This window comes from Penicillium longicatenatum, assembly GCF_028827895.1.
Source record: "Penicillium longicatenatum strain IBT 33135 chromosome Unknown contig_1_segment0_segment0, whole genome shotgun sequence".
NCBI lineage: Eukaryota > Fungi > Ascomycota > Eurotiomycetes > Eurotiales > Aspergillaceae > Penicillium > Penicillium longicatenatum.
The window spans coordinates 2,759,330-2,783,776 of record NW_026643119.1 but is presented as its reverse complement, the minus strand read 5'-3'; the positions used below and the strand labels follow the sequence as shown (position 1 = coordinate 2,783,776).

The 24,447-nt window shown below is 48.7% G+C and overlaps 10 protein-coding genes across 10 annotated transcripts; 4 read left to right on the top strand and 6 right to left on the bottom strand.

Annotated features, from left to right (window-relative positions):
• Positions 1-45: 45 nt before the first annotated feature.
• N7484_001798 (uncharacterized protein) lies at positions 46-1,194 on the bottom strand (the record flags this gene model as incomplete). The annotated part of the gene is made up of 1 exon (XM_057112218.1): positions 46-1,194. One exon carries the CDS (start codon positions 1,192-1,194, stop codon positions 46-48), a length of 1,149 nt encoding a protein of 382 aa, XP_056976955.1.
• Positions 1,195-2,595: 1,401 nt separating this feature from the next.
• Positions 2,596-4,270, top strand: N7484_001797 (putative MFS transporter; the record flags this gene model as incomplete). Its single annotated transcript, XM_057112217.1, has 4 exons — positions 2,596-3,609; positions 3,666-4,030; positions 4,086-4,185; positions 4,247-4,270. 4 exons carry the CDS (start codon positions 2,596-2,598, stop codon positions 4,268-4,270), a joined length of 1,503 nt encoding a protein of 500 aa, XP_056976954.1.
• Positions 4,271-4,634: 364 nt separating this feature from the next.
• On the bottom strand, positions 4,635-6,053 carry N7484_001796 (uncharacterized protein; the record flags this gene model as incomplete). Its single annotated transcript, XM_057112216.1, has 5 exons — positions 4,635-5,157; positions 5,208-5,599; positions 5,651-5,727; positions 5,781-5,817; positions 5,862-6,053. The coding sequence occupies 5 exons, from the start codon at positions 6,051-6,053 to the stop codon at positions 4,635-4,637; spliced, it is 1,221 nt and encodes a 406-aa protein (XP_056976953.1).
• Positions 6,054-7,875: 1,822 nt separating this feature from the next.
• N7484_001795 (uncharacterized protein) lies at positions 7,876-10,083 on the bottom strand (the record flags this gene model as incomplete). The annotated part of the gene is made up of 4 exons (XM_057112215.1): positions 7,876-9,000; positions 9,060-9,612; positions 9,654-9,892; positions 9,952-10,083. 4 exons carry the CDS (start codon positions 10,081-10,083, stop codon positions 7,876-7,878), a joined length of 2,049 nt encoding a protein of 682 aa, XP_056976952.1.
• Positions 10,084-10,324: 241 nt separating this feature from the next.
• N7484_001794 (ATP synthase subunit e) lies at positions 10,325-10,794 on the top strand (the record flags this gene model as incomplete). The annotated part of the gene is made up of 3 exons (XM_057112214.1): positions 10,325-10,345; positions 10,434-10,623; positions 10,724-10,794. 3 exons carry the CDS (start codon positions 10,325-10,327, stop codon positions 10,792-10,794), a joined length of 282 nt encoding a protein of 93 aa, XP_056976951.1.
• Positions 10,795-11,986: 1,192 nt separating this feature from the next.
• On the top strand, positions 11,987-14,596 carry N7484_001793 (dolichyl-diphosphooligosaccharide--protein glycosyltransferase subunit STT3; the record flags this gene model as incomplete). Its single annotated transcript, XM_057112213.1, has 5 exons — positions 11,987-12,194; positions 12,257-12,280; positions 12,371-12,451; positions 12,549-14,271; positions 14,326-14,596. Exons 1-5 carry the CDS (start codon positions 12,062-12,064, stop codon positions 14,594-14,596), a joined length of 2,232 nt encoding a protein of 743 aa, XP_056976950.1. The 5' UTR covers positions 11,987-12,061.
• A 650-nt stretch (positions 14,597-15,246) lies between these two features.
• Positions 15,247-15,685, bottom strand: N7484_001792 (uncharacterized protein; the record flags this gene model as incomplete). The annotated part of the gene is made up of 3 exons (XM_057112212.1): positions 15,247-15,323; positions 15,475-15,599; positions 15,672-15,685. 3 exons carry the CDS (start codon positions 15,683-15,685, stop codon positions 15,247-15,249), a joined length of 216 nt encoding a protein of 71 aa, XP_056976949.1.
• Positions 15,686-16,414: 729 nt separating this feature from the next.
• Positions 16,415-19,065, top strand: N7484_001791 (RNA-processing protein PTA1; the record flags this gene model as incomplete). The annotated part of the gene is made up of 8 exons (XM_057112211.1): positions 16,415-16,752; positions 16,846-17,011; positions 17,066-17,196; positions 17,249-17,452; positions 17,507-17,855; positions 17,908-18,746; positions 18,804-18,874; positions 18,932-19,065. The coding sequence occupies 8 exons, from the start codon at positions 16,415-16,417 to the stop codon at positions 19,063-19,065; spliced, it is 2,232 nt and encodes a 743-aa protein (XP_056976948.1).
• An 866-nt stretch (positions 19,066-19,931) lies between these two features.
• N7484_001790 (uncharacterized protein) lies at positions 19,932-20,742 on the bottom strand (the record flags this gene model as incomplete). The annotated part of the gene is made up of 2 exons (XM_057112210.1): positions 19,932-20,484; positions 20,600-20,742. Coding segments are annotated over 2 exons (696 nt in total), but the record flags the coding sequence as incomplete, so codon positions are not given.
• Positions 20,743-22,982: 2,240 nt separating this feature from the next.
• N7484_001789 (uncharacterized protein) lies at positions 22,983-23,557 on the bottom strand (the record flags this gene model as incomplete). Its single annotated transcript, XM_057112209.1, has 2 exons — positions 22,983-23,469; positions 23,550-23,557. The coding sequence occupies 2 exons, from the start codon at positions 23,555-23,557 to the stop codon at positions 22,983-22,985; spliced, it is 495 nt and encodes a 164-aa protein (XP_056976946.1).
• Positions 23,558-24,447: the final 890 nt, after the last annotated feature.

The window sequence follows — 24,447 nt, the reverse complement described above, 5'->3', positions numbered from 1 at the left end:
CAAAAAACGACTCGTGGGTATCAGACAAAAATCGATATAGGAAACTCAATTATCAAGATCCGTCAGATCCAGCAACTCCAATTCTGTCTGGACCATAGATTGGAACTCAGCACGACTCACGCCTGTCGCCTGAGCCAATCGAAACAAGCTCTTAATGCTGGTGCCAATGTGCTGCTTCACACCGACTTCGTAGTTGCACTGGCTTTCAGCTTCCTGCTCCAGCTTAGCGACAGTATCCGAGTGGTGAGAAGAGATAGACCCGGATGCAGGTCTGGGGTGGCTGAGCGACCTGGCAGCGTGGTCAGTGGGCATGTCGTCCGCCGCATAACCATTTGTACGGGCTCCCTCGTCCATGTCCAGACCGTTCTGTCGCCGCAAGAGATTTGAAAGCATGTCCCCGGTCAGAGACGTAGGGCCAAGCTCTGGCTGTTCTTCTTCCGGGTCGTGGCTGTCCATAGCTGGCTGAACATCGCCGTACTGGGAGAAGTAGGATGCTTCCGATAGACCGGAAGGCGGGAGGTTAGATGAGCTAGCACCTGGGGCAGGAGTCTTGGGCCCTGGGGTACGGTTCGGGGTGGCATCGTACTGAGCCCAGTAATCGGCATCGTCGTCTTCCTCCTCCTGAGCCTGCTCATTGGACCCTTGGTCCTTGGTGGGGGAGTCCAGAATATCCGAGTACAGTCTCTCTTTGGCCTGAACGTTGGCCTCGCCAATCGAGGTGGCCCAGGTGCTCTCGTCGGCCGCAGGGCCTTCACGAGGGAGAAGTTCTGTCATTCTCCAGCCACGACCACCGCCCTCCACGTCTGTGGGGCACCAAAGGTAGATCACAGCCAATTTGAACTCGGGCAGCAAGCATTGCGCACGTAGTGTCTCGTCATCGATACGCTTGTAGGTCAGGGGCATGTCATCGGGGAGTTCAATCTCGCCAGAGACAGGGTGTGGTTCGAAACTGGCGCCGTCCACGATTGTCTGCAAGCGCTCCGCTTTTTCGGCGTCCCAGCATAGTAAACGCAGCCATGATTCGTTGGGGGAGCTGGACACTTCGCTCAGGATCTTGACCCGTTGTCGGAGGATTGGGGAGAGGAGGGGGAGGAGAGCTGGTGGCGGACGTGGGGAAACGAAGGCTGTGGGTAGACAGGCGAGCAGAGGAGGGAGCAGATCACGAGGCTCGGGAGGGCTGATGAGTTCGACCATGATGTTTAGGGATCAAAGGTAGTTCGTGGTAAGAATGAGTGAAAGAAAAGAAAAAAGCGACAGTCGGGAGCGAACACGAAGAACCATGTATCGGGGAGCTGCAAGTGGAGGTGGGCTCCATTCGCCCGAACAAAATGTACGTGGGGCAAACAAAGCGCTGATTTACGGGGCCGGAAGCTTACTGGCCTGCTATCTCCAGGGGCCACACCAATCGGACCCTGACCAAACAAAGTAAAAAGAGAGGTCATGGGGGCCTTGTTCTCGTGAGATTTGCTCTTTTAGTGAGATCGCCCCCATCATGTCCGATTTTGCATTACTTGTATAGGCACTGGAGGTCATTCGGTGTACTGTAGTCTAGTAGATCCATGGCTCCACATCCAATCATTTCCCCTCCTAATCCTCTTGATGATCACGAGGAATCCGAAACTAGAAACTTTTCAGGTATATCACCGGCTATTCTCTACTCCGGAAATAAGCATAATCTTTACCTTTCACGACCAAGAGAAGTAATGTCTAGAAATTTCCACTCCAATCCTTGATTTATCTGCTCTTCTCGGCCCAAGTATAAATATGTCAACGTTCAATTTAGCTGACATGAAATACCGTTTCTCTGTGTTCTTTGAACCAAGTCAGCCATGTTCTCTCACCCCGCAATGGTCAATAGCTAGAAATTCAGTATTTCCGCCGCATCTCCGACACTTTGCGGGGTATCGCAGCGGTACTGTCTTGAATTGATGCCTCGACCAAGATGGATGCTTTAAATTCAATTTCTGCGTTGTCTCTCTTCGTTGTTTCTCTTCGTTGTTTCTCTTCGTTGTTTCTCTCTTTATTGGATTTTCCAAGTTCATGCGGCCTGTGAGGGAGAGAAGAGGGGAAAGGATAAAAAGAAGAGAAGGATTGGTATTTAAGAAAGAGGGAGGGTCTAAACTCGAAAATCGCGCCTTCCTTAAGTGTATTAATCGGGGCTTCCATTTGAAGACCCAAAACGATATCCAATATATAAACTGAAGTAATACTTGGTCGTGACCCAAGTCAGAAAATCTGATCTGAGATGGAGAACCTCATCTGTATAGAGCTCAGACAGTTTCTGCAGAAAATGGACGCTATTGCCACCACTATTGCATTAGTACAGCGATCATATCGAACGTGCAACGATAATTGGTGGTTTAGTTATCACGCAATCTGCAATCGCTTATCGCAGTCACTGCTGCAACATCATTCGGTAAGATTCCTGCGAGTTCGGCCCTAATCCCTGGCAGTTTAGTTACATCGTCAAGCTGACCATTGGTGGTCAGCTCAAGACTCCACCTTTGCCCACCTTAAAAAGCAAAACAAAAGAGTTCAATTAAATAACGTCACCGCGATTGTAAAATTGAACTCTCTGTTGAGCGCAGACTCGAGATGGCCAACACAATCAAACATCCATTTTTATCCTCGGCTGAGGAACCCGCGACACCAGAATACAGGGCGAGCAACACTGCCCACGAAATCTCCGATCGAGGACCCCTCGCAGAAGATGAAGAGGGGCAAGAACTCCAAGAACCAGCTCTGGAGCAAAGAGTCCGACGGAAAGTAGACTTGCGTCTATGTAGCATCGCAGGCCTGCTGTGCAGTCTGAATCTCCTCGATTCCGGCATCCTGTCCTCAGCAGCAGTGACCACCATGCTGAGCGACCTCCAGCTAGACCAGGGGTCCCGGTACTCGGTCTCGATCTTCATCTTCACCATTGCCAGCGTCGTCTTTCAGTTACCATGCACGATCGCCGTGCGCTTCGTCGGCCCACGCGTCTGGTTCGCGACTATCACATTTACCTTCGGACTACTGACGTTGTGTACCGCTTTCATCCACACCTGGCGTGAGATGATCGCTCTACGTATCTTATTGGGCATCGCCATGTCCGGGATCTACCCCGGACTCACATATCTCATTAGCGCCTGGTACCCGCGACGCGAGCAGCAGCTCCGATTCGCATTCTTGCAGTCTGGGGAAGTTTTGGGCCTGGCGACGGGGAATATTGTTAATTTCGGCCTCAACCATTTGAACGGGAAGGCTGGCTTGGCTGGCTGGCGATGGATGTACCTTGTGCAGGGGCTCATTGCCTGTGTACTGGGAATCAGCACTTACTGGTGGATGGTGGATTTTCCAGAGAACTCGGCTCGCAGCTTTTGCTTTTTGTCCGAGGTTGAAGCGCGGGTTGCATCGCAGAGAATTCAGAATGATCGGGCTGATTTAGTTCCCGAGCCGTTCTCGTGGGGTACGTTGCTTGGTAATTTTAAGGATCCTAAGATCTATGGGTTTGCTTGCATGTTCTTTCTTTTGAATCTGGTATCGACTTCCTTGTCGTACTTTCTTCCCATCATTTTAGAATCGGGAATGGGCTTTAACTCGAACGAATCAATCTTACTTTCGACTCCGGTAAGTTTGTCGGCGTACACATGTCCTCTGAATGATGCTGATTGTGCTATTCTTAGCCTTACTACTATGCCGTTATACCCGTTGTTCTCACATCTTTGGCCGGAGACTTCTATAGGAAGCGTGGTCCCTTCATCGTATTCAATTGCCTTTGCTTGATAGCCGGCTTTCTGATGTTTGGACTCCCGGCATCGAAGCAGGTGACCGTGCGCTACATTGGGACCTTCCTCGCTACAGGAGCTTATGTCTCCAATTGGGCTGCACTTAATGCCTTCCAGGCCAATAATGTCGCTGGTCAGTGGAAACGAGCAGCTACGTCAGCTGCCGTCACTGCTTTCAATGGCTTGGGTGGTGTGGCAGGTAGCTATATTGTGCGATCACAAGAGGCTCCCAAGTACCAGACAGCGGTGTGGGTATCTATTGGGTGAGTGTCTAGTTCAACTTATTGCTTTTGATCAAAAGACTAACCAGTTCGTAAGGTCTCATATCCTCATGATTCTCCTGGTTGCGGCATTTTCGGTCTACTTCTATATTGTGAATCGGCAACAGGCTAGGGGATTGAAAACTATCGAGGGCGTGGTAAGTTCTCCAAAATGGACTATGAGAATCACTATAATTCCTAGCTAACCAACTTGCGTAGACTGGTTTTAAATACACTTACTAAAAGTTGATGCACTTTACGATCACATCATGAACATCACGATGCAATAATGTGTATGAATAACTATATCTGTGGCTCATAGTGACCGCCCATATAATTCACTAAGGCGGGTCACTATGTTGACCCGACTCTTGGGCCAAAGTTAACCCAATAAAAATGATGCATTTAGCAGGCCGCAAGCTGGAACCAAACCCGGATTATATCAGGTTCGGCCTTGAGTGACCGATTATATAGAAGGTATTCTATGCCCTCGTGGCTCCCTTTCGGTAGATAACTCATAAATTAAACGTTGCTATCCTAAAGATTTCTATTTCAAACACTTTTGTTCTAAACATTTTTGTTGACTTGACTCTTTTTCGTTAAACTTTTAGATCCCGGCTGTAATATGCACCTCATAAGAAACCCAAGGGTGGTGTCTTAGACTTTCGTCTTCATCCTCGAGAATCCATGACCGGTGATCTTCCAGTTCCGCTAGAGAAGAAGGCCGGCTGCTCCAACTAACCTCGCGCTGGATAAAGTTTCCTTCATATTTAAGCGGGTCGGCACTTTTTGTTTCTGTATGAATGGAATGCGTGAACCATTGTTCGTGATGGTGATGGTCGAGATCATTACTCCGTGATCGACAGCAGGACAGTCTTGCAAGAAGGGATTCGGGCATGAAGTGGGTGACCAGTGGCCAGATACTGACTAGGCAGGTAGCGATGACGATAATGGCGCTTTCGACCATTGAAAGAATGCCCAATTTGATTGATAACCCTGTATCAACAAGTAAGTATGATGTGATGTGGCAGTTGTTTAATAGGGTTCGCAACTGACAGGTTCCATCGTTGAATTCAACCCTTGGGCTTGTGAAGTAGATTACCATTCGGAGAACACTGACTGCAGTCCCACTTTTGTATATGTTAGTATTGATCTCTTAAACAGGCCAGAGAATTCTTACAATCCGGATAGTAGAAAAACGCCTGTCAGAGCTACTTTCTGGCCTCTCCTTGCATGTAGACTCCAAATAAGCGGGATGGGTAGTGCAACGATCATCAATCCGGTGAGTACGTTGATGGGAGAGATGGCACGGTAAAATACTGTTTTATTGACGCATGTTCCGTCGAGAGTGGAGTCCCATGCATATGCGATAGGATTGCACTGGAATATGGTCTCAAAAAACACCGTTATTCCGAGCCCCAACACTAATGCCCCAATTGCGTATGGGATAATCTGTGACTTGCGCGCATAGAAGATTCGCACGTAAAAAAGCCGCACGTAGAAGAGCAGGAGTGATAATTTTGCTGGGGTTACTGTGAAAGGGAAGTCAAGCATTTCTAGAGCGAAAATTCCCTGTGGAGCGTATTAGAGATGTTTGTACTCGACGATATGGAGGATATTTACCTTTCTCATCAGAGTAATATTCTGGTGCGGATAGGCAAGATCTTCAACACGATGCCCAAGTCCTGCTACCCCAACCACTGCTCGGCGTAAGCCTTTTCTCCTTGGAATAGTGGGTTGCTCCGAAACTTACAAACAATATAGATGACGGCTTTGGTGAGGCTTCCAATCTGCAAATCCTGACAGTTAGCGGGGACACATTTAAATTATCAACACGAAGTATACACACCAAAGCAATAAGCATCACATAGTCATCAGCGCTAGGCTGTGTGTGTTGCAAAGAGCGAGTATAGAACCGCGCCGTGACAAAAAGAATCTGGAGCACAGATAAAGTCAAGCTTATACCGATCAAGGCTGAGCCCCCGCTTGATGGTGCCTCGCCTTGTTGCCAGTTAATGCCACCCATAATGAGTTAGGGTGGCGTATGTGCGTAAATAAAGCAACAGCCTCCGTTATTCATCACTAAAGATGCCCAAGGGAAAATTCCAAAGATAAAATCGAAACAGCAGAGCAGTCCTTTTTCAACTACGACGAGGACCCGAAATTGTGGGAAGGGCCCCGAATCCCTTGGCAAGCTCTCTGCCCCAAAAGCTTATTGATGCGCGCAAATCAACGATTGAGATCTATCGGGGGCTGTCCCTGCCGAAAGGGGAAATTAGATTCAGCGAGCAATGGGAACTCCATTGAAAATGCATAATTCCTATCCTCTATCCATGGCCTCGGGTCCAGCGTGGCACAAAAGATCGGCACTCACATCAGGTTGAGGGCTGTAAAGGAATCCAAGGCGCTGGGACCGATGACCCACGGGGAAGCATTGGCAGTCGACGTCCGCATGGATATGATTGGTTATGGCTTTTAAGGTTAAGCGGGTTTCCGTGGCCCCGGGCTCGATGACAAAAAGTGAAGGGTAAAATTGTTCCAGAACGTCTGATGATTGACATCATGGCCGAAACCATCTTTCGTTCTAGAAATCCTTTCCTTCTCCTCGATTAAGTGGGTCATATGCTTCTTGGGCCGATTCGTCTTCCATGCCTTGCTTTCTTTCGTCCATCTCGGAAGGTTCCCGGCGCCCCCAAATTATACTTTACTGGGATTCTGGAAGTATCCTGAAGTTGAGGGTTTGAGCGCATTAATGAGTCGGCTCTGGTTCCGGATGTGCGTATTCTTGCGTATTCCCGGGGAGGAATAGAGATGAGCGAATACATTTAAGCTCCCGGGTTTCTACAATGTCTTGGAGAGGAGTTTGGGACTACATTGCTGATGAGAATCATGAGATAAGACCATTGAGTTGAATGTCTACTCATTCTGCTCTTTGGATACATTGGTTCCGCAGTACTTCCGCGGTACTTCCGCTTAGGTTAGGTGTTACCTCTTAGGTTAGGTGATGGCATGTAGATTCCTAGAATAGCATGTCCCCGCGAATTGGGGTTGAAATTTCGATCGGGATTATTGGTGACCGATGTCGGTGGGTATTTGACAACTCTCAACAGTACATTGGCGGGTATATTCCTAGAAACGGAAATATCCCATGTGCTTGCTCCGATTTCACATGAACTCAATATGAAGAGGTCAAACTCTCGATTGCTCTGTACGACGTATGCAGCTCTTTTTTTATCCCCATCGGTCGAGACCTTTTCTATCTGTGGCTGTTCTAGGTAACTAGAGCGACGTCTATAAATACCTAGTTTCGCCGGTGTTCTTGAGGTGGAGTCTGCGATGTCAGACAAGCTTTCAGACCTCGGATAGATCGCGTCGTCATAAAGAGGATGGTGGAATTTGACCGAAGTTCCAGAATGTCTACCCAAGTTCGTCGATACCCGCAGCAAATATAATCCCCATTTAGAAGCTTCCTCTAGCCCGAGGTATTGCCATGGATTCCGCCAAGACTTTCAATACCGACTAGAGTTTCGATTTTTGAAGTAATCCATGGATGGTCTAGGCCACTTCTACACAATCTTCCTCGGCATGTGGGCAAGGTTTGCTTCGCTGGTTCTCGTCTCGTGGCGCTGCTGCATACGTAAACTGTCTTATACTTTTGATACGAATATTCATTAAAACATGTCTACATTAACGCGCTCATGAGCGAAAAATCGGTGAATATCCCGGGACAGGTATAATATTCAAGTACTCAATAGATACAGATTCCCTGGAGGTATGTGATTGAAGAAAGGGGTATATGGCAAGCAAGACTGGACATGGCAGAAATAAAGAAGAGACGATAATAAGGCTCAAGCCACCCGATCTTTCTGTTCCAGTTTCCCCAATAACCGCTTCATACCCATCCACTCGTCAGAGGGCACCTCTTCCGCAGGTCCACCAAGGCCCTTGCCCACTTCAAACACAGTCACCACTCCGTTGACCCCACCAGTGGCCAGGCGTCGGCCTTCTCGCTCCTCCCACGCAACCTTGTTGAGACTGCGGGACATAACCGCACCAGGGCCACGCGAGGGAGTGGTCTTAACCACTGGAACCTCGGTATCCGTGTAAAGATCCCAAACTTCGAGGTTGCCCGCACCGTCGACGAGGGAGAATACACCCGGTCGGTGTGGGGACCAGCGTGCATCATAGACCACATCTTCCCGGGTGATGTCCAAAATAGGAGACACAACTTGAGCGGAAGCCACGGTAGAGGTGGCGGACGCAGTGGTGGCTGGCGGCCGCACGCGCCAGAGCTTGACGCTCCAGTCTAGACTGGAGCTGAGCATCAGATCACCCAGGTCAACAGGACCCCGCGCAGGGTGGAATGCGGTAGACATGATAGGTGCTGCGTGGCCCCGGTACGCGAGACGGTGATCGGTACCAGCCTTGGCCCCGGCTCGGTCATATCGATGGCAAGGGTAAATACCACCTTCCTCGGTACCCACAATGAAGAATGTGGGATCAGACTGTGGGAAGGACATGGTGGTTGGTGCGAGATCTTCCGTCTTGGACGGGGGAGGTGTCGTCAGTTCAAGATATTCTTGTGGCTGGGAGAGCATGTCTACGGTCCAACCGCAGACCACTCCATCGGTGGAGGCTGTCAAAATGTTATGTGCGTTCTGAGTGCCGACGATTGAGATGCTGTAAACTGGGTGGGTATGTCCGGATCCAGTCAATGGAGTCTTCTGCACAGGCGCTCCTCCACCCATGCGCGAGGAACGAGTGTCCCATAGGAGAACTTGACCTGAATATGAGCCACCAACGATGAGGTTCGGGTGGAAGGGAGAAAATTTGGCTGTGAGAATGTCGGAGGTTGAGTGGAAGACATATTCGGGGCGGGATTGTAGATGTTGGTTCCAGACTTGAACGAGTCCATCCGGTTCATGAGGAGCAGAAGGGTTCTTGGTGTAAGATGCAAGAACCAATTCAGGGAACTGGTCATCGGTCAGAACACATCGGTCTTTGAAGTGCGGGGATATTGAGTGGTTCCTACCTTTTGGGAAAAGCTTATGTCGGTGACCATACGCTTCTTGCTCCAACGTTCATCCCAGAACTGACACACTTCCCGGATGCCTCTCCGTTTCTTGCCAGTCTCCTCGTCTTCCTCCAAGCCTCCATCCACGCCCCCCAACTCGTAATCTGCAAGAACGTCATAGTCTTCGTCTAGAGCTCTCTCGATAACCTTTGATGATCGTTCCACAAAGTCCAGGAATTCGTCCGAAGAAGTAACAGCCTTCAACTCATCGTCATCGAGTGAACGTAACGGATATCGTAGTTGGGCAGCCTGCGTAGTCGAAGCCGCATTTGCATCCAGCTCGGCTGCCTGAAGCTCCTCCTCAATTTCCTTGCGAATCTTTTGTCTGATTTCATCATCCCGCTCTCTACCTCGTCGGCTCAGCCGCTTGCTTGACAGCGTCGTATCAGCTGGGTCTTCATTATCCGAAGCAACAGAGCCATCGTGTGACTCTGTTTGCGTGGCCAATACATCTGTTTGAACGGCTTTGCTGTATGTGACAATCTCTGGTCTGGGTTCAGGGGGTGCGGGGCTTCGGATGTGTAGGAGCTGTAGGTCTCTGTTCCGACTGACTGCACGGTCTGTACGGCAATAGAATTCAACTGCGGTCGCAGCGATGAAGGGGTATTGGTTTCGGCATTCTCTCCACTCAATTGACTGGCACTCAGGACCGAAGTCGGGCGGCTGCCCTTCCCAGATTGACCCTCGAATGCATGGCTGATGGTAGCAGACCCGGGGCGGTCCACCAGACGTGTAATTAGCTCATCAAGCTCAGCTCTACTTCCAGAGTGACTGGGCACTGGGGACGCAATCTATTCCAAAACCGTTAGACATTCCGTTGTTTGTAGCTCCACTGGGCGCGGTATGATACCTCTGAAGCATCCCCGACACTGTTCCGATTACTGGTGAACTCCCTCTGGCGAAGCTCGCGCTGCTTTTTCAGCTCAGCCAGCTTAGCCTTTTTTGCCAAGATCTCATTTTTGCGCTGCTGCATGGACGACATCTTGAAAATCGACCAGCCAAATGTGTGATGTAGCTGTAGTTCTCGTGTTGCGCTTTATTTACGGGGGATGACATAAGCCCTCCGAACGGCGCCGGAAAAACTCGCGCAGGGACAGAGAACCTCGCCTTGCCTTATAACCCCGAGGATTCAACTGCCATTGACGGTCTCCTGTTGAACGGTCTTTCGGTTTTCCCGCTTTTAATTTTTTGCCCACTCCTTATCTTTCGGAGACCTTGAAATAATGGCTTCACAGGGTGTCAACGTGAGTACTACCCCGGGCAATGAGCCAACCTCGACTCTTCCCCCTCAAATGCGACATCGGATGTTGACTCCCATTCGCAATTCTATAGGTCCTCCGCTATTCGGCTCTTGTGGCCGGTCTCGTCTACGGAGTCTACCACCAGTCGTCCCTCAACTCGGTTGCCAAGCGCGCTGAGGTCGAGCACGAGTACGCCCGCAAGGAGCGCCTGATCGAGCAGGCTAAGGCCGAGTGGAAGAAGCGCACCCAGCCGCAGGAGACCCAGACACAAGCCACCGGCCGTAAGTGATAATTCTTGTCTGAAAACATTGCTTTGGATGGCGATATCCGAGAATGCCGAATACACACCTAAAGCGCGTGCTAACCCGTCTTTCTCTCCAGTCATCACCGACCCCGAGAACCCCAAATTCGACCTCGAGGCATTCTTGCAGGCCAAGGCTGAGTCATCTTGAATATGATGGAAATGGTATAGAGGAGGAATGATTCGCAACTCCTTGCGGAACTCGCACCTCCCCCCAGGGTATTAGAAGGGATTTGCTCGGATCCATTTACTTGTACGATTGTTTGGGGCCAATTCCCCTTGAGTTGCAACATTGCGAGCGAAAGACGGAATGGTCTCTTGTTGATTCGTTTTCTTTTTTTCTCATCGGTTTAGACGTTATCATTTTGGTCCTGTACATACCCTGGGCTGTCGTGCGTCTGTACACTACAGTTTGGACCACAAGAAAGAGCAAAAGATCGTTATGCATTCCAGTGTTACTGCTCGGTCTCGTCTATGAGGCCAGTCTAGTGTTTGGTGGACATTCCGCCTAATTCCCTCGAACCCTTAATCATTGATTTCAGTGTAGACACGCCTTCCAATGTCTTGGATCATCCTCTCTAGCAATTTTATCGCGCCAATCACTATGACAAGGATTCCGGCTAATACGAGCCAATGTCATTACCCTCCGGATCTTGTAGATATCAACAAAATGGCTTCCGGAAGTAACAAGACAGCATAAAAGAAGACGCACTTTTATACTAAAGGATCTGCACTATTTATCCAATCCAGATTCCGAAGAACCTGATAAACCTGATCATGTCGTTTTTGTCAGACGGCTCAGAAGGGTCAAACAACTCCGTAGGCAAGGACATTCGTCACGTAAATTCGCTGGCAAAGAAGACAGGCTTCGGTTCTATTTCTATCAAAGTCAGAGAGCGGATCTTTCAAGATTCCTTGAGGGCGAGGTCTGGAATACGTACACATGGTGGGTGAGAAGGCGGGCGAGCAGGAATGCAGAATTGAACAAGTCTTACTTATCGAGATTGTTCTTGTCTTCAAGAAACAGACGAGAATCTGTTTCATATCGTGATAAGACCTCAAGTAGTTCTTCCCCATCCAATTCTGACGTTAATATCAGCTCGAGCTGCCCGAAATAAATAATCAGGGAGCTCTGTTGAGGTTCAATGGAGTATTGAGTATATTCATTTTTACCAAAAGCCCTCAACACTCCCTATAAAAAAGCAACAACACAAGTAGAAGTGGTTGCGGGGAGATCGGAGGTGGCACCTTTCTCCGATGCCAAGACCCTCAAGAAGTGACCACCTTGCGCAGCTCTCTCCCTCTTCCAACTCCGCCGAGCACCAACCCAATTGGCAATTACAGCCTCTCATTCCTTTCTTTTCATGTTGCATTATTGATTTTCGGTTCTTGGACTTTGCTCCTTCTTCCTGGCCATCATGGCCAAGTTTTCTTCTCTTGATGTTCTGCTGAAAGGCAGCTCCGGCCAGAGCACACGCGGTCTCCTACGGATCGTCATCCTATTGACTATTGCAGCTGCCGCCGTTGCCAGTCGACTATTCAGTGTTATCCGTATGTTAGAAGCAATTCCTTCCTGTATTTCATCAAAATACTAATAATTGACTCAATTCTAGGTTTCGAAAGTATTATTCACGAATGTACGATTTCCCCTTAGCGCTGCATGCAGTATATACAACGTGGCCACCGGCCAGCATGCCGAATGAAATATTGACATCTACTGATTACAGTCGATCCCTGGTTCAACTTCCGAGCCACAAAATATTTGGTTGAGAATGGTTTCTACAGTTTCTGGGACTGGTTTGATGACCGTATGTTCTTCCACACGCTTGCAGCTTGCGCGTCCTTCCCAAGACCCCAATGGTATCACAGGGTAATAGTGCTGATGAAATGTGTCCCGCTTCTTAGGAACATGGCATCCCCTGGGTCGTGTCACTGGTGGCACATTGTACCCCGGTCTCATGGTGACCAGCGGTGTGATCTACCACATCCTGCGCTTCTTGACGATCCCCGTTGATATTCGAAATGTCTGCGTTCTGCTCGCCCCCGGATTCTCTGGCCTGACAGCGCTGGCCATGTACCTTCTGACTTGTGAGATGTCGACCTCGCCATCGGCCGGTCTTCTGGCTGCGGCGTTCATGGGTATCACCCCCGGCTATATCTCTCGGTCCGTGGCTGGTAGCTACGATAACGAGGCAATTGCCATTTTCCTGCTGGTGTTCACGTTCTACCTGTGGATCAAGGCCGTCAAGAATGGCTCGATTATGTGGGGAGCATTGACTGCCCTGTTCTACGGATACATGGTGTCTGCCTGGGGTGGTTATGTCTTCATCACCAACCTTATCCCCCTCCATGTTTTCGTTCTTATCTGCATGGGTCGCTACAGCTCTCGCACCTACATCGCCTATACCACGTGGTATGCTCTGGGAACGCTGGGCAGCATGCAGATTCCATTCGTAGGATTCTTGCCCATCCGTAACAGTGACCACATGTCCGCGCTCGGTGTCTTTGGCCTCATTCAGCTTGTGGCATTCGCGGACTTCATTCGCGGATTTCTTCCCGGCAAGCAGTTCCAGAAGCTGCTTACTTCGATGATCCTGCTTATCGTCGGTCTTGGTTTCGGTGGTCTGATTCTGCTCAGTGTTTCGGGTGTTATCGCCCCATGGAGTGGTCGCTTTTACTCTCTGTGGGATACTGGCTACGCCAAGATTCACATTCCGATCATTGCATCCGTCTCTGAACATCAGCCTACCGCCTGGCCTGCTTTCTTCTTTGATCTCAACTTCCTGATTTGGCTCTTCCCCGCCGGTGTATTCTTGTGCTTCCAGAAGCTCAAGGATGAGCACGTATTCGTGATCATCTATGCCGTGCTTTCGAGCTACTTTGCTGGCGTTATGGTCCGTTTGATGCTGACTCTCACTCCCATTGTTTGTGTCGCCGCGGGCCTTGCCCTGTCAGGTGTTCTTGATCAGTTCCTGGTGATGTCGAAGCCTACTGCCGAGACTAAGGCCAAGGCCAATGCAGCGGATGCCAAGGCATACGGCAAGATGAGTTCCCCCATTGTCGGTATTTACTCGTACTTCTCCAAGGCCTTCGTTTCGGGCTCGATGACTCTGTACCTGCTTATGTTCGTTGCACACTGCACCTGGGTTACCTCAAACGCATACTCGTCTCCCTCCGTTGTCCTGGCCAGTCGTTTGCCCGATGGAAGCCAGCACATCATCGACGATTACCGTGAGGCATACTACTGGCTCCGTCAGAACACCCCCGATAACGCCAAGATCATGTCCTGGTGGGACTATGGCTACCAGATTGGTGGTATGGCTGACCGCCCCACCCTGGTCGACAACAACACCTGGAATAACACTCACATTGCCACCGTTGGCAAGGCCATGAGCTCTCGTGAGGAGGTTAGCTACCCGATCCTGCGTCAACACGATGTTGACTACGTTCTGGTTGTGTTCGGTGGTTTGCTGGGCTACTCCGGCGACGACCTGAACAAGTTCTTGTGGATGGTCCGTATCGCCGAGGGTATCTGGCCTGATGAGATCAAGGAGCGTGATTTCTTCACCGCTCGTGGCGAGTACCGTGTCGATGACGAGGCTACCCCCACCATGAAGAACAGCTTGATGTATGTTGCTTCTTACGATCTTCGCTTGGAATCTCAATGCTAACATGTCAATAGGTACAAAATGTCTTACTACAACTACCAGTCTCTGTTCCCTCCTGGTCAAGCCGTTGACCGTGTCCGTGGTACAAAGGTGCCAACCGAAAGCCCTACACTCGATACCATGGAAGAGGCTTTCACCAGCGAGAACTGGATTATCCGTATCTTCAAGGTCAAGGATCTTGACAACCTCGGTCGTGACCACAGTAACGCCGTTGCCTTCGACAAGGGTCTGAAGCGCAAGCGTGCTGCCAAAAGAAAGGGCCCTCGCGTTCTGAGAACCGAGTAGACTTCTCTTTGCTTTCTTGTTTTGTTTGTTGCTTTGTTTTAAACCTCGATTGTCCTGCGACTGCGATTCTTTCTGGCATAGCAGGTTGTCTCATGTATTCTCCCCCGGTTGGATATATTCTTAGGTATAGTACTTGAGATAGTATACAATGAATGCCTTAAGAAAGATTGGTTTGCTTTGCGCTTCCGACTTTTTACATAGTTATGGTAAATGGGGTTATGGTTGTTCATGCTTCTACTTGTACTTACAGCAGGTATACTAGATACCCATCCTAGAAAAATACGTGGAAAGGCTGATCCCAAAGAGAAGAGTGACAATTGTAGCTAGGCTATGCACAAGAAGAATATCCCAGCAAATCCATTCTGTACAGTACACAGGCACAAAAACAAACGCACTGTGCTTGCAGATCCAAGAGGAAGCATGATCTGCCCGAAAGACTCCGTAACCCCAAATTTGCTCCATTGCTTGTTTTTCGCCGAGGGAGGGGGTTGACCATAATGGCCACTTCATTTCACCTCCCACATACTGCGAAGATATGATACACGCGGAAGACCGGATCAAAGCTACCCCAGGTCCCAGACCGTAGACTGGTGGGTATCAGTTGGATTGGACTGGGATCTATGGTGTCCGGATCGCCCCATTGAGTGGATTTATTTCTTCGAGGGGGCGTCAGGGACTTTCACATCGGAGAATTCCTCTTGTCCAACGGCGCGGATGGTGTAGGCATCTATAGAGCAAAATGCATTAGCCTGGGTTGTTGCAGTTCAGAAGGTGGCGTGTGGGATGATCGATGACTACTCAGCGCAACGATCGAGTTTTGGTCCTGCAGCGACTGCGGTGGTTGTGGGAAGGGAAGAGAGGGTTTCGATGGTACGTACAGACGCCGATTGAGAAGACAATCAGACCAAAGCCGGTAAATGCGTTCTTGAACAGGTATGGGCGGCGGGCACGCAGGAGGGCAGCGCCGGCCTGGTAGTCTTTGCCGTAGTACGTGGAGTTGAAGCTGTGATGATGATATGTTAGTCAAATTGGAAGACTTCGCAGTCCTTGGAAGAGGTCAGTCACTGAAACATACATTCCATTCGCCATGGTGAGTGGTGGTGAGATCTTTGAAGGTCTGGAGATGGCGAATCCCGCGCGCAAAGACCGGGATCGCCGAGTCTTGGCGCCGATAATCTCGGTTTCTATGGGAGACATATGTTCTTCTCCTCCCTTTGGATAGATGCATACAAGAACCACATCAAACAGAACTTTGAGCAACAGGATTCGGATTTTGGATTTGTATATCTCAATAGAAGAATCAAGTCATGGATACATGTCTTTTACTTCATACCTGATATCCTTCAATGTGCATTAGACTGATACCAATCGACCACCAGCGATAGAATCAACCGATAGTCATTTCGAAGTTAAAAGCATATTGAATTGATGGAGCCTGTAGAATCGCAATTGTCATATCTTTTTTCGCATGATTGTTGTAGTCAATTGATAAGTGTCGCGGATCACCCGTAGCATACAACTTCCCAACTTTTCTCGGCCCCTGCGGTTTACTTTCGTTTCTTCATACTCCCGTTCGTTTCCACCTCCGAGCGCTTCGACTGTTCTCCCACCATACCCTGTCACCAAGCGCCGCGCGTCTTGGCACCGATCGCTGCATCCCATAATCTCATGCGCGTTGCCTTTGCCAAGAAAGCAGCTCCATTCGCGCTCCGGTCCGCGTAGGAAACACCTCAACGCCCACCCATTGTACACCCTCCACGTCGACCTCTCCCGATCTCCCTGTCGCATACTATTCCCCTCTATTCACCGAGAGCCACGATGGCTCAACCGACAGGCGATGTCGCCCACCAAATCGCCCAACTAAACGCTGCCCGGAACCTAGTTCTCGGTGACGCCGCCTTCTACCCGCAGATCATTAACGGCATCCTTCCTATCGTCGGACCTAATGCGAAACTGGAATTACGTCGATGGGGCGCGGACTTCCTAGCAGAAACTTTTGCTAGTCCTCAGCTGGCGACCGCACAGAAAGAGCAGCTGGCACAAAATGTCTTGCAGAGCATTCAAGAGACCATGTTGCTGCCAGAGGTGGACGCAGCCGTCCTGCAGAGCTTGGTGCAGACTGCAGCGAGCTTGTACCCGATCATTTTTCGCCATATGTAGGTAACTTCCAGTGCAAGATTGTAGTCAAGGGGGATAGACTGGTCCAGATATCGGGTCATTACATGGATGCTAACGCGCTACGATAATAGTGTGAACCACCCTGAAGATAGTCAGTCATGGGAAAAGATGAATACAATCAAGCAAGATATCCTGCGGCGGATGGACTCTTTCCCGTGTCCTGTGAAGATTTGCTGTGTCAAGTTCCTACAACGCGTGGTGCAGGTTCAGACGCCTGGTCTGATTGCTGATCCCAGGGTAAGTGCTGCAATCTCAACTCTCCCAACTCAGCTCTTGCTCACTATTCCACAGCGGCCAGATCAAAACGAAACCTCGTTAGCCATCGTTCCCCGTAACCACGCCGTTCTTACCATTCCACACTTAGAGGCCGAGGCATCAGGTCTACTAGATAGACTTCTGGGCGTGTTCCAAGAAGAGACAAGGTAGGATGAGAGGTTCCGATGTGTAAGGTGTTATTATGCTAATCGATTCTAGTGACGCCTTACTTGTCAACGCCACTTTGAATTGCCTCGCACCTCTAATTCGCACGCGTCAGTCGATCGCAAACAAGGTCATCAATACCGTTCTAGATTTTTACCCAGCGAAACATGTCCGCCCACCATTTACGCCCGCTGTCCGCGTTGGAGTCAAGTCAATGGAGCGCACAGCTCGCGCATTGCTGATCCACATTCTGAAGAAGTATGGTCCCCTGCCCGTTTGCATTCTAGAAATAATGCTGACAACCCCCTACAGGAACCCGAGTCACCCTCTGCTAGGGAGGATCCAAGTGTATATTGAGCGACTCATGCAGTCTCGACTAGAGGTGGTGGATGACGCTTCTCGGAAACGCACATTACCTGTTGAACCTACAGATGGCCTTGATAACGCCAAGCGAGCTCGTCTCGATGCTCTCACCCCGCCAGTACTCCAGATCCCTCCGATGCTCCCAGGTCCCGCGGCCTATGATAAGCTTTTTACGTTGACCCAAGATCACGGCCTTTCCTCCTTCGACGTGAAGCAGTTGCCTCCTGATCTTGTTGTCAAGATTGCCGTGCCCCTTCTTGCCCAAGTCAACCCATTAATGCTGACGCAAGCCGTCGAGGTATGATACCCTCATGCGAACTCCACTGATTACAAGCTAACATATCTGCCAGGCTATTCGAAACCGATATCAAGCAGTTACAAAGGAGCAGAACTTGGCACGTCAACAGCAGCAGCCTGCGGCAGCCGCCGATGATGACGATGACTATGAACCAGAATATCAGCCCATGGACGTATCGGACAATACCGCGGAAGACGCTAGTGCCGCCGTGCCTGAAGTGCCTGAATATCAACCCGAACTAGTCTCTCTGGGTCCATTTGTCCTGCCCCAGCCACCACCACTGAGTGAAGAAGAGGCCGGAGAGGTCGGCCGTAGTGCCGTTGCGCGCGTCTTTTCCATGATCAATGTTGCTGAAACAGACTCGCCCGCCAAGAACAAAAACCAGCAGCAACTTGGGTTTGCTCGGTTGGCTGGAAGTAACTTTGACCGAGACGCATGGGTTTTGCTCCTCACCCGACTGGCCACTCGTGCTCCAGCTGGCCTGGAAGGGGGTGATAAGTTGGGTAAAGGGGGCTCTGACCGAAGACAACCCACCATTTCTGATTCCATCCGTGAGACTCTGTTCCAATATATCCTGGAGGATTTCCGGGGCAGGTTGAATATCGGCATCACCTGGCTCAATGAGGAGTGGTACAACGACCGTATCCAGATGAAAGTCGCCGCGTCTAAGCGTTATGACGAGGAAGACATCGAACCAACGGTGGTTTCCCATTATGACACCTGGGTTATGCGTCTTCTAGAAGGAATCCTTCTCTACCTTGACTCGCGCGACATCAAAGTGATTGTTCGTTTCCTAAGTGAAATTCCCGAGGTCACTGTCAACATTACGCAAAAAGTAGCCACCCTCGCCAAGGATCCTGAACGTGTTAATCTCTGCGTACAGGCTTTAATGTGAGCTCTTTCTACTTCCAGTTGTCTTATATTTTCTCATTTCTAACTTCAAAATAGGTACTTGATTATGTTCCGGCCTCCAGCACGAGAGATGTGCCTGAACACCCTTGAGGATATTTATCAGACTTGTAAGACCGCCTTTGATCTCATATCCTTTCGTTGTTGATTCTAACGTCCCCTTTTAGATGAGGACTCGCGTCCAGCGGCAGGCAAGGTCTTGGCCAAGTGGCGCCCGCAGCAAACAAAACCCACAGAAGAGGTCACCAATGGTGCATCAGATGCGGCACAGTCAGGGGTGCAGGCCAGTGCTGCACCGTAAATCTTTCTTTGTATACTCTATTGCCAATGCGAAAGCAAGGATCAAGGATACATGCCGGTAGGCTTTGGCGTTTAGTTTCTACTTATCTTGCCGTCTTATGAATACCAAATTTGCGGGCTATTACGGTTATGAAGACCGAAATAAACAAGCCATTGGGAAATAAACGTGATGAAAAATCCCTCCAATGCCAGTCATAAATCTTCCATCCATGTAATACATTGTGGACCTGCCTAGGGCTACGATAGTCTCAAGCTTAGCAGCCATTGAAACTGAATAGAGAAGTTCCAGATCCCGATTCATAGCTATAGATCTGTGTTGAGTCCTTTATAAAATTGATTGGATAGTTGATGTTTACTCTGCTTGTGGAGTACTTGCTGAGAGCCAAGCGCTTGCTTGGTTGTATGGAACGGCATCTAAGCATGTCGCTCATCCCAATGTGGCGTCTGAAGCTTAGTACCTTCGGTTTCAGGAAGATAATAAAGAGCGGTGGAGTGACGCGATAGGTAGGCGTTAGTGAATGTTCTGTAAGGTGATCCACCAGTTGAGTTGATAGTCAAGGGATACATACTGGTGCTATTCACAGGACAATGGGGGAGAGAAATAGAAGACAATCGCTATGCTTAATCAAGCCGATTCTCTCAAAGCTCTTGTTCACTAGATGGCCAAGATTGGCGTCACGCTAATCGATCCCGAGCCAGATATATGTTGAGACATCCCCTCCTGAGTTCGTAGGCCACTCACTACTCGAATAATTGGCTTCAAGCTCCATGGCTAAATCAGACTAAGCGTCACCCCATAGTCAAGAGTTAGTAGACTGGAGGGACCCCTCATATCCAAGAATACTCGGGAAAAGCATATATTTCAAATCAATCAATAACAGTAAACTCGACAAGATTGGATGAAGAGATGATTATCTCCGGTCTCCCATCATTATCAGCAGGGTCAACGACATGCGCATACATCCAGCATGGTAATTTCACAACTGTATTTGCGTGTTCCTCGCGATCGCCCCAAGTCCACCAGTCAATACAGCCACCCCAGTATTGCCATCGATATACGTCACCAACTACTGTATCGGGGTGTAAATCCAGAAACTCAATAGGACATTTCCTCATAAAGATTTCCCCTGGTTGGAGGCTGCGGAACCACGTAGAATCCGTGACGTTGACCTCAACGTCAGGTTCATCTACTATCATAAAACCCCGATTTGCATCTCGTTCTTCGTCAAAGTAAGTCTTCCACTGCGGCAAATCCTCCGAGTCCTTTGTTGGATCATAATCGGGGCAGCGGCGTTGTAGTCGATAGTTATCACCAGAAAAGGGGTAATCGTGTATGATGATTGTCTTTTCATCAGGGATAGCCTCGTGATCATCGTTTGCCAGACCTTCGTAGGTAATTTTGCCGTGAAATAAATCTCTTCTGATTTAGAGATTGTCGATGGACCGTCTAAAACCACACTTATATAAGGGGTTCCAGGGCTATAAAGAGAGCATATTAGTCACGAAGATAAAAAATCACTTTAGAGCTTTCTCACATTCGTCTAGATTTCTCCACGCGAGGGCCTTCAGGCTCAGAGATCAAAATATCTTCTTTCTCTACGCAGGTAAGGGAACAACAGGCTCCTCCAGGAATAATCACACGAGGTAGCCCTAGGTTGACCCCAATTTCCTGACGAATCTAGAAGATCAATAGCTAGACCATTGCTAGGCTCATCTCCAGGTATAGAAAACTCGATATTGCGAACTAATAATATATCGCCACACAATCACTCGCCCTAGCTATTGTCCGTTTTGCCTATAGGACAAAGAGCTCGCCGCAATAAATCGATTGCGCTACTAGCTACAAAACGGCAATTTAAGACAACATATCGAAAGCGTATATCTTTCTTGCTTTTAGTTCCCCATAACGAAGCCTATTTATGGATGCGTCGAAGTCCTTCAGGACAAAAGAGATATTCGACATCATTTGCATAACGTATATAGTCTGAAAAAAGCCATATGGCTAAACAGCATATACCCCCCAAAAGGGAAGCGCTCACTGAAAGAAAAAGAAAAAGCCATTCCAATGTCATTATTCTACTTTCCTTTGCGAACCCGAGAACAAATCATCCAATGAAAAATTTGATGACAAACGATACTTCGGATTTGTGCGTCGCGGAACATGAAAACGAATTTGATCGTTCGAGTCTCGGTGAAAAATCAAACAATCTCAGCAGAAGTAGTTCAATTGTTCCTCGTATGACGATTGAGCAGAAGGCGAGTGCGCGACCTTGACACTGGCTGTCTTCTCATTTCTCTTTTCCCTCCGTTTCACCTTTCTTTTCTCCTCCGCAGAAGCTTTCTCTACTTCCTGCCGATTCAAGTGTCAGCGAAAAGATTTGACGGTCCTCTCTTTATTTCTTCATTCAGATTGCAGTGGTTGGCTTACTTCGGGAGGTTGTGTGCCATGTTTCGTTTCTGGAGTTCCGCTGGTATATTGTGAAAATACCTTCAATAAGACTGCATGCTCGGCACGTGTGCTTACAAGGCTTATTCAAAATGGCACTGATACTCATGGGATTGACCGGCGCCATACTTAAAAAGCTTGAGGTATTCTTGTACTCTTTGTTTGAGCAAGAACAATGTGGCCAACTGCTTAACGGAGAAGCCGAGGGAACGTTTGCAGATAGCTTTTTTATGTGTCCGATCTTTGGGGACTATAAAAGGGCTTGCACCTATCTTTCACGCCACATTGAAGTTGAAAAGCTTGGTAGTGATAGTAGTACAGTATTCCACTATGGTTGGTCAGGAGGGCTCGGAATGTCATTGATTCCAGGTCTCCAAAGTGTATTGATCTTAGTAAGAAGACAACCAGAGGAAATGACGCAGTCCCACGCCACGCGTTGCTTGATAGGTGCTTAATTGAGCATATATCCTATACTACCACGCTCCAAATTACATTGATGCCGAAGATATCCAGCTAGACTGCTTTAAGACTTGAATATTCCAATAAAATGATTAATCTCATTTTGAATATGGTAAAATTAGAAAATATTCATCTAAAAAGCAAGTGAATTTGTGTGGGTGCGCAGTCAGATCTATCAAATCCATCAAATCCATCAAACTAGCCACATACCAGCCACTCGTGTAAGTGGGTCTGTTTCAACTCTAGGGCCCAGCTTGAGGCCAATAGAATGCTGCAGAAGCATGTCTGACTCGATGTATTCAAGTGCCTGGACCAGCACCTTACCGTCTTCTCCAGACTCTCTAGGTTCTCCAGATGGGGGGCACTCGATGCGCTTTTTCTCCACTCGGTGTATGATACTCTTTTCCTGCGGGATTGTATACGCGGATACGGATGGTTTGACTGATGTATTACAGTCTCCCTCTAAGGAAAGTCTTTTAAATATAAACTAACCTCGCTGCCTCTTAGAAAAACCCAAACTACCATTGATCATTCCTATCACGTGCGAGAATCTACACCGGACACGTGGGTTTCTGTGGTCTACGCCAGCAATGCGGCGCGGTTGGAACAGGGCTACCAGCAGATTGCCACAGCCGCGGAGATTCCAGGACGGGAGGATCCGAAGATCAACATCCTCCAGCTCGTGTATCAGTGGTTATGTGATGCACGCTATAGGCGCTGGCTGATGGTGTTAGATGATGCGGATGATGATGGCATATATCATGAGTTTCGACGCTGGTGAGAACCCAAGAATTCCTAGCGATATGCTTTACATCTCTACTTGTATTCTCGATTCTGCTCCAGATGTCCGAGTATGTCTAATTCTGCGAAGTACACGATGCCCAAATGCTACATTCTTTGGATCAACTCAATGGACAAAAACTAACAGTTGAGATAAGATGACGCTTAAGTTCTCCGAACGAACATCAACAAAAATGACTTATCGCCACGAAGTCATGTATGTGAATTGAGCTTTACATCACAAAAGTAGCCATGACCCTCTCAGTGTCCGTCCCAGTAAAACCAGCTCTCCTCAGCTCTTCATTCAGTGTACTCTCCTTTCTCTCCGCATAGTATGCCTCAACTTGCTCCTCCCGGACTCTCTCCCACTCATCTCCAGATAACCCACTAGCTTGACTCTGTCGAGAAGAAAAACTACTGTACTCCTTCGGGGAAACGCGAGTCCGGGTCCCGTTCTTTGCATCGATCTTCACGTAGGCAACTGGGGGTGTCTCAATGAGAACATCCACATTAAAGGTGAGTATTGTTATGTAATACACCACAAGGATTTGAACCATGAAGTAAAGGATCAGATTTGACGTGGGTCCTGTAGCCAATCTACGGAAGAATAATGCGATGGGTTGTCTGATTTGTGGGATCATCCAGGCTGATAGGCCTGCAACTGCGCATGTCATGAAAAACTTCATGTTGGAAATGACCAGTGCGGTCAATAAGGCAATCCTAGGAAAATATTAGGGATGTCCATTGTTGCCTACTGGTGTGCAGGTGCCCAGTTGGGCGTAGCTTTGGGTCTTACTTACGAGATCATTGTAGGCAGGTATGAAGCGTCTTCAATCTTGGGGAGGAAAGTGAGTACCTTGATGGTAGCATTCAAGTGTTTTCTGAAAATTCAAAGGATTTTGGAGACTCGTCCAAGGTTGGAAGTAAATATTATCAAAAGCGAACTTGTTCATTCCACTATAACTACTGGGAGCGCTAACTTAGATGACGCGTCATCTGACAGGCAGGGAATTCGCGATTTAGGGCCAGCCTTTACCTAACCGACCCCTCGTAATTTCTCGTAATTTTCGAAAGAAATTACGAGGGGTCGATTGGTTCCAAGGTTACCTAGTGCATGTGGATTCCTGGGAGCCGCAGTAAGCAGAAATAGTTTATAGCCCACGGGCTGAATCGAAAATAGTGAGACAGATACCGTGAGCACTTTGTTTCGCGCACAGCAATCGACCGAACCTGAAAATTTAAATTATGAGTGCAACGAATGATGCAGCTGATTGGCCAAATAAACTCAGACTTCTATGGAGTTTGTCACGATATGCTATTCATTGTATTTAATCTACCATACAAAATAAGAAAAACTCTGTCTTCAAGATTTCACATTCAGCCTCAATCCAGCCAACACTCCGTCCATCCGATAAACAAGGGTACACAACAATCCAAACATTGAGCATTTTGAACTTGAATACTTTGAAAGCCCCGCGCTCCACCTACAAAAATAGATGACTGCTACCTTAGTCTGCGTTGCAGACCCTGTCATAGCATTTGGCAGAGTAGTCATCTCCATCATACACCTCCATCAGCTTGACCTCACCGTACCAACCGTGTCCACCAGTGTAAGTCCAGCACGAGCACTTATCAGCAGCATACGACATGTAGTGCAGCTGCAATTCCGCAGCCTCTTTGAGCTGAGCCTTAGTCAGA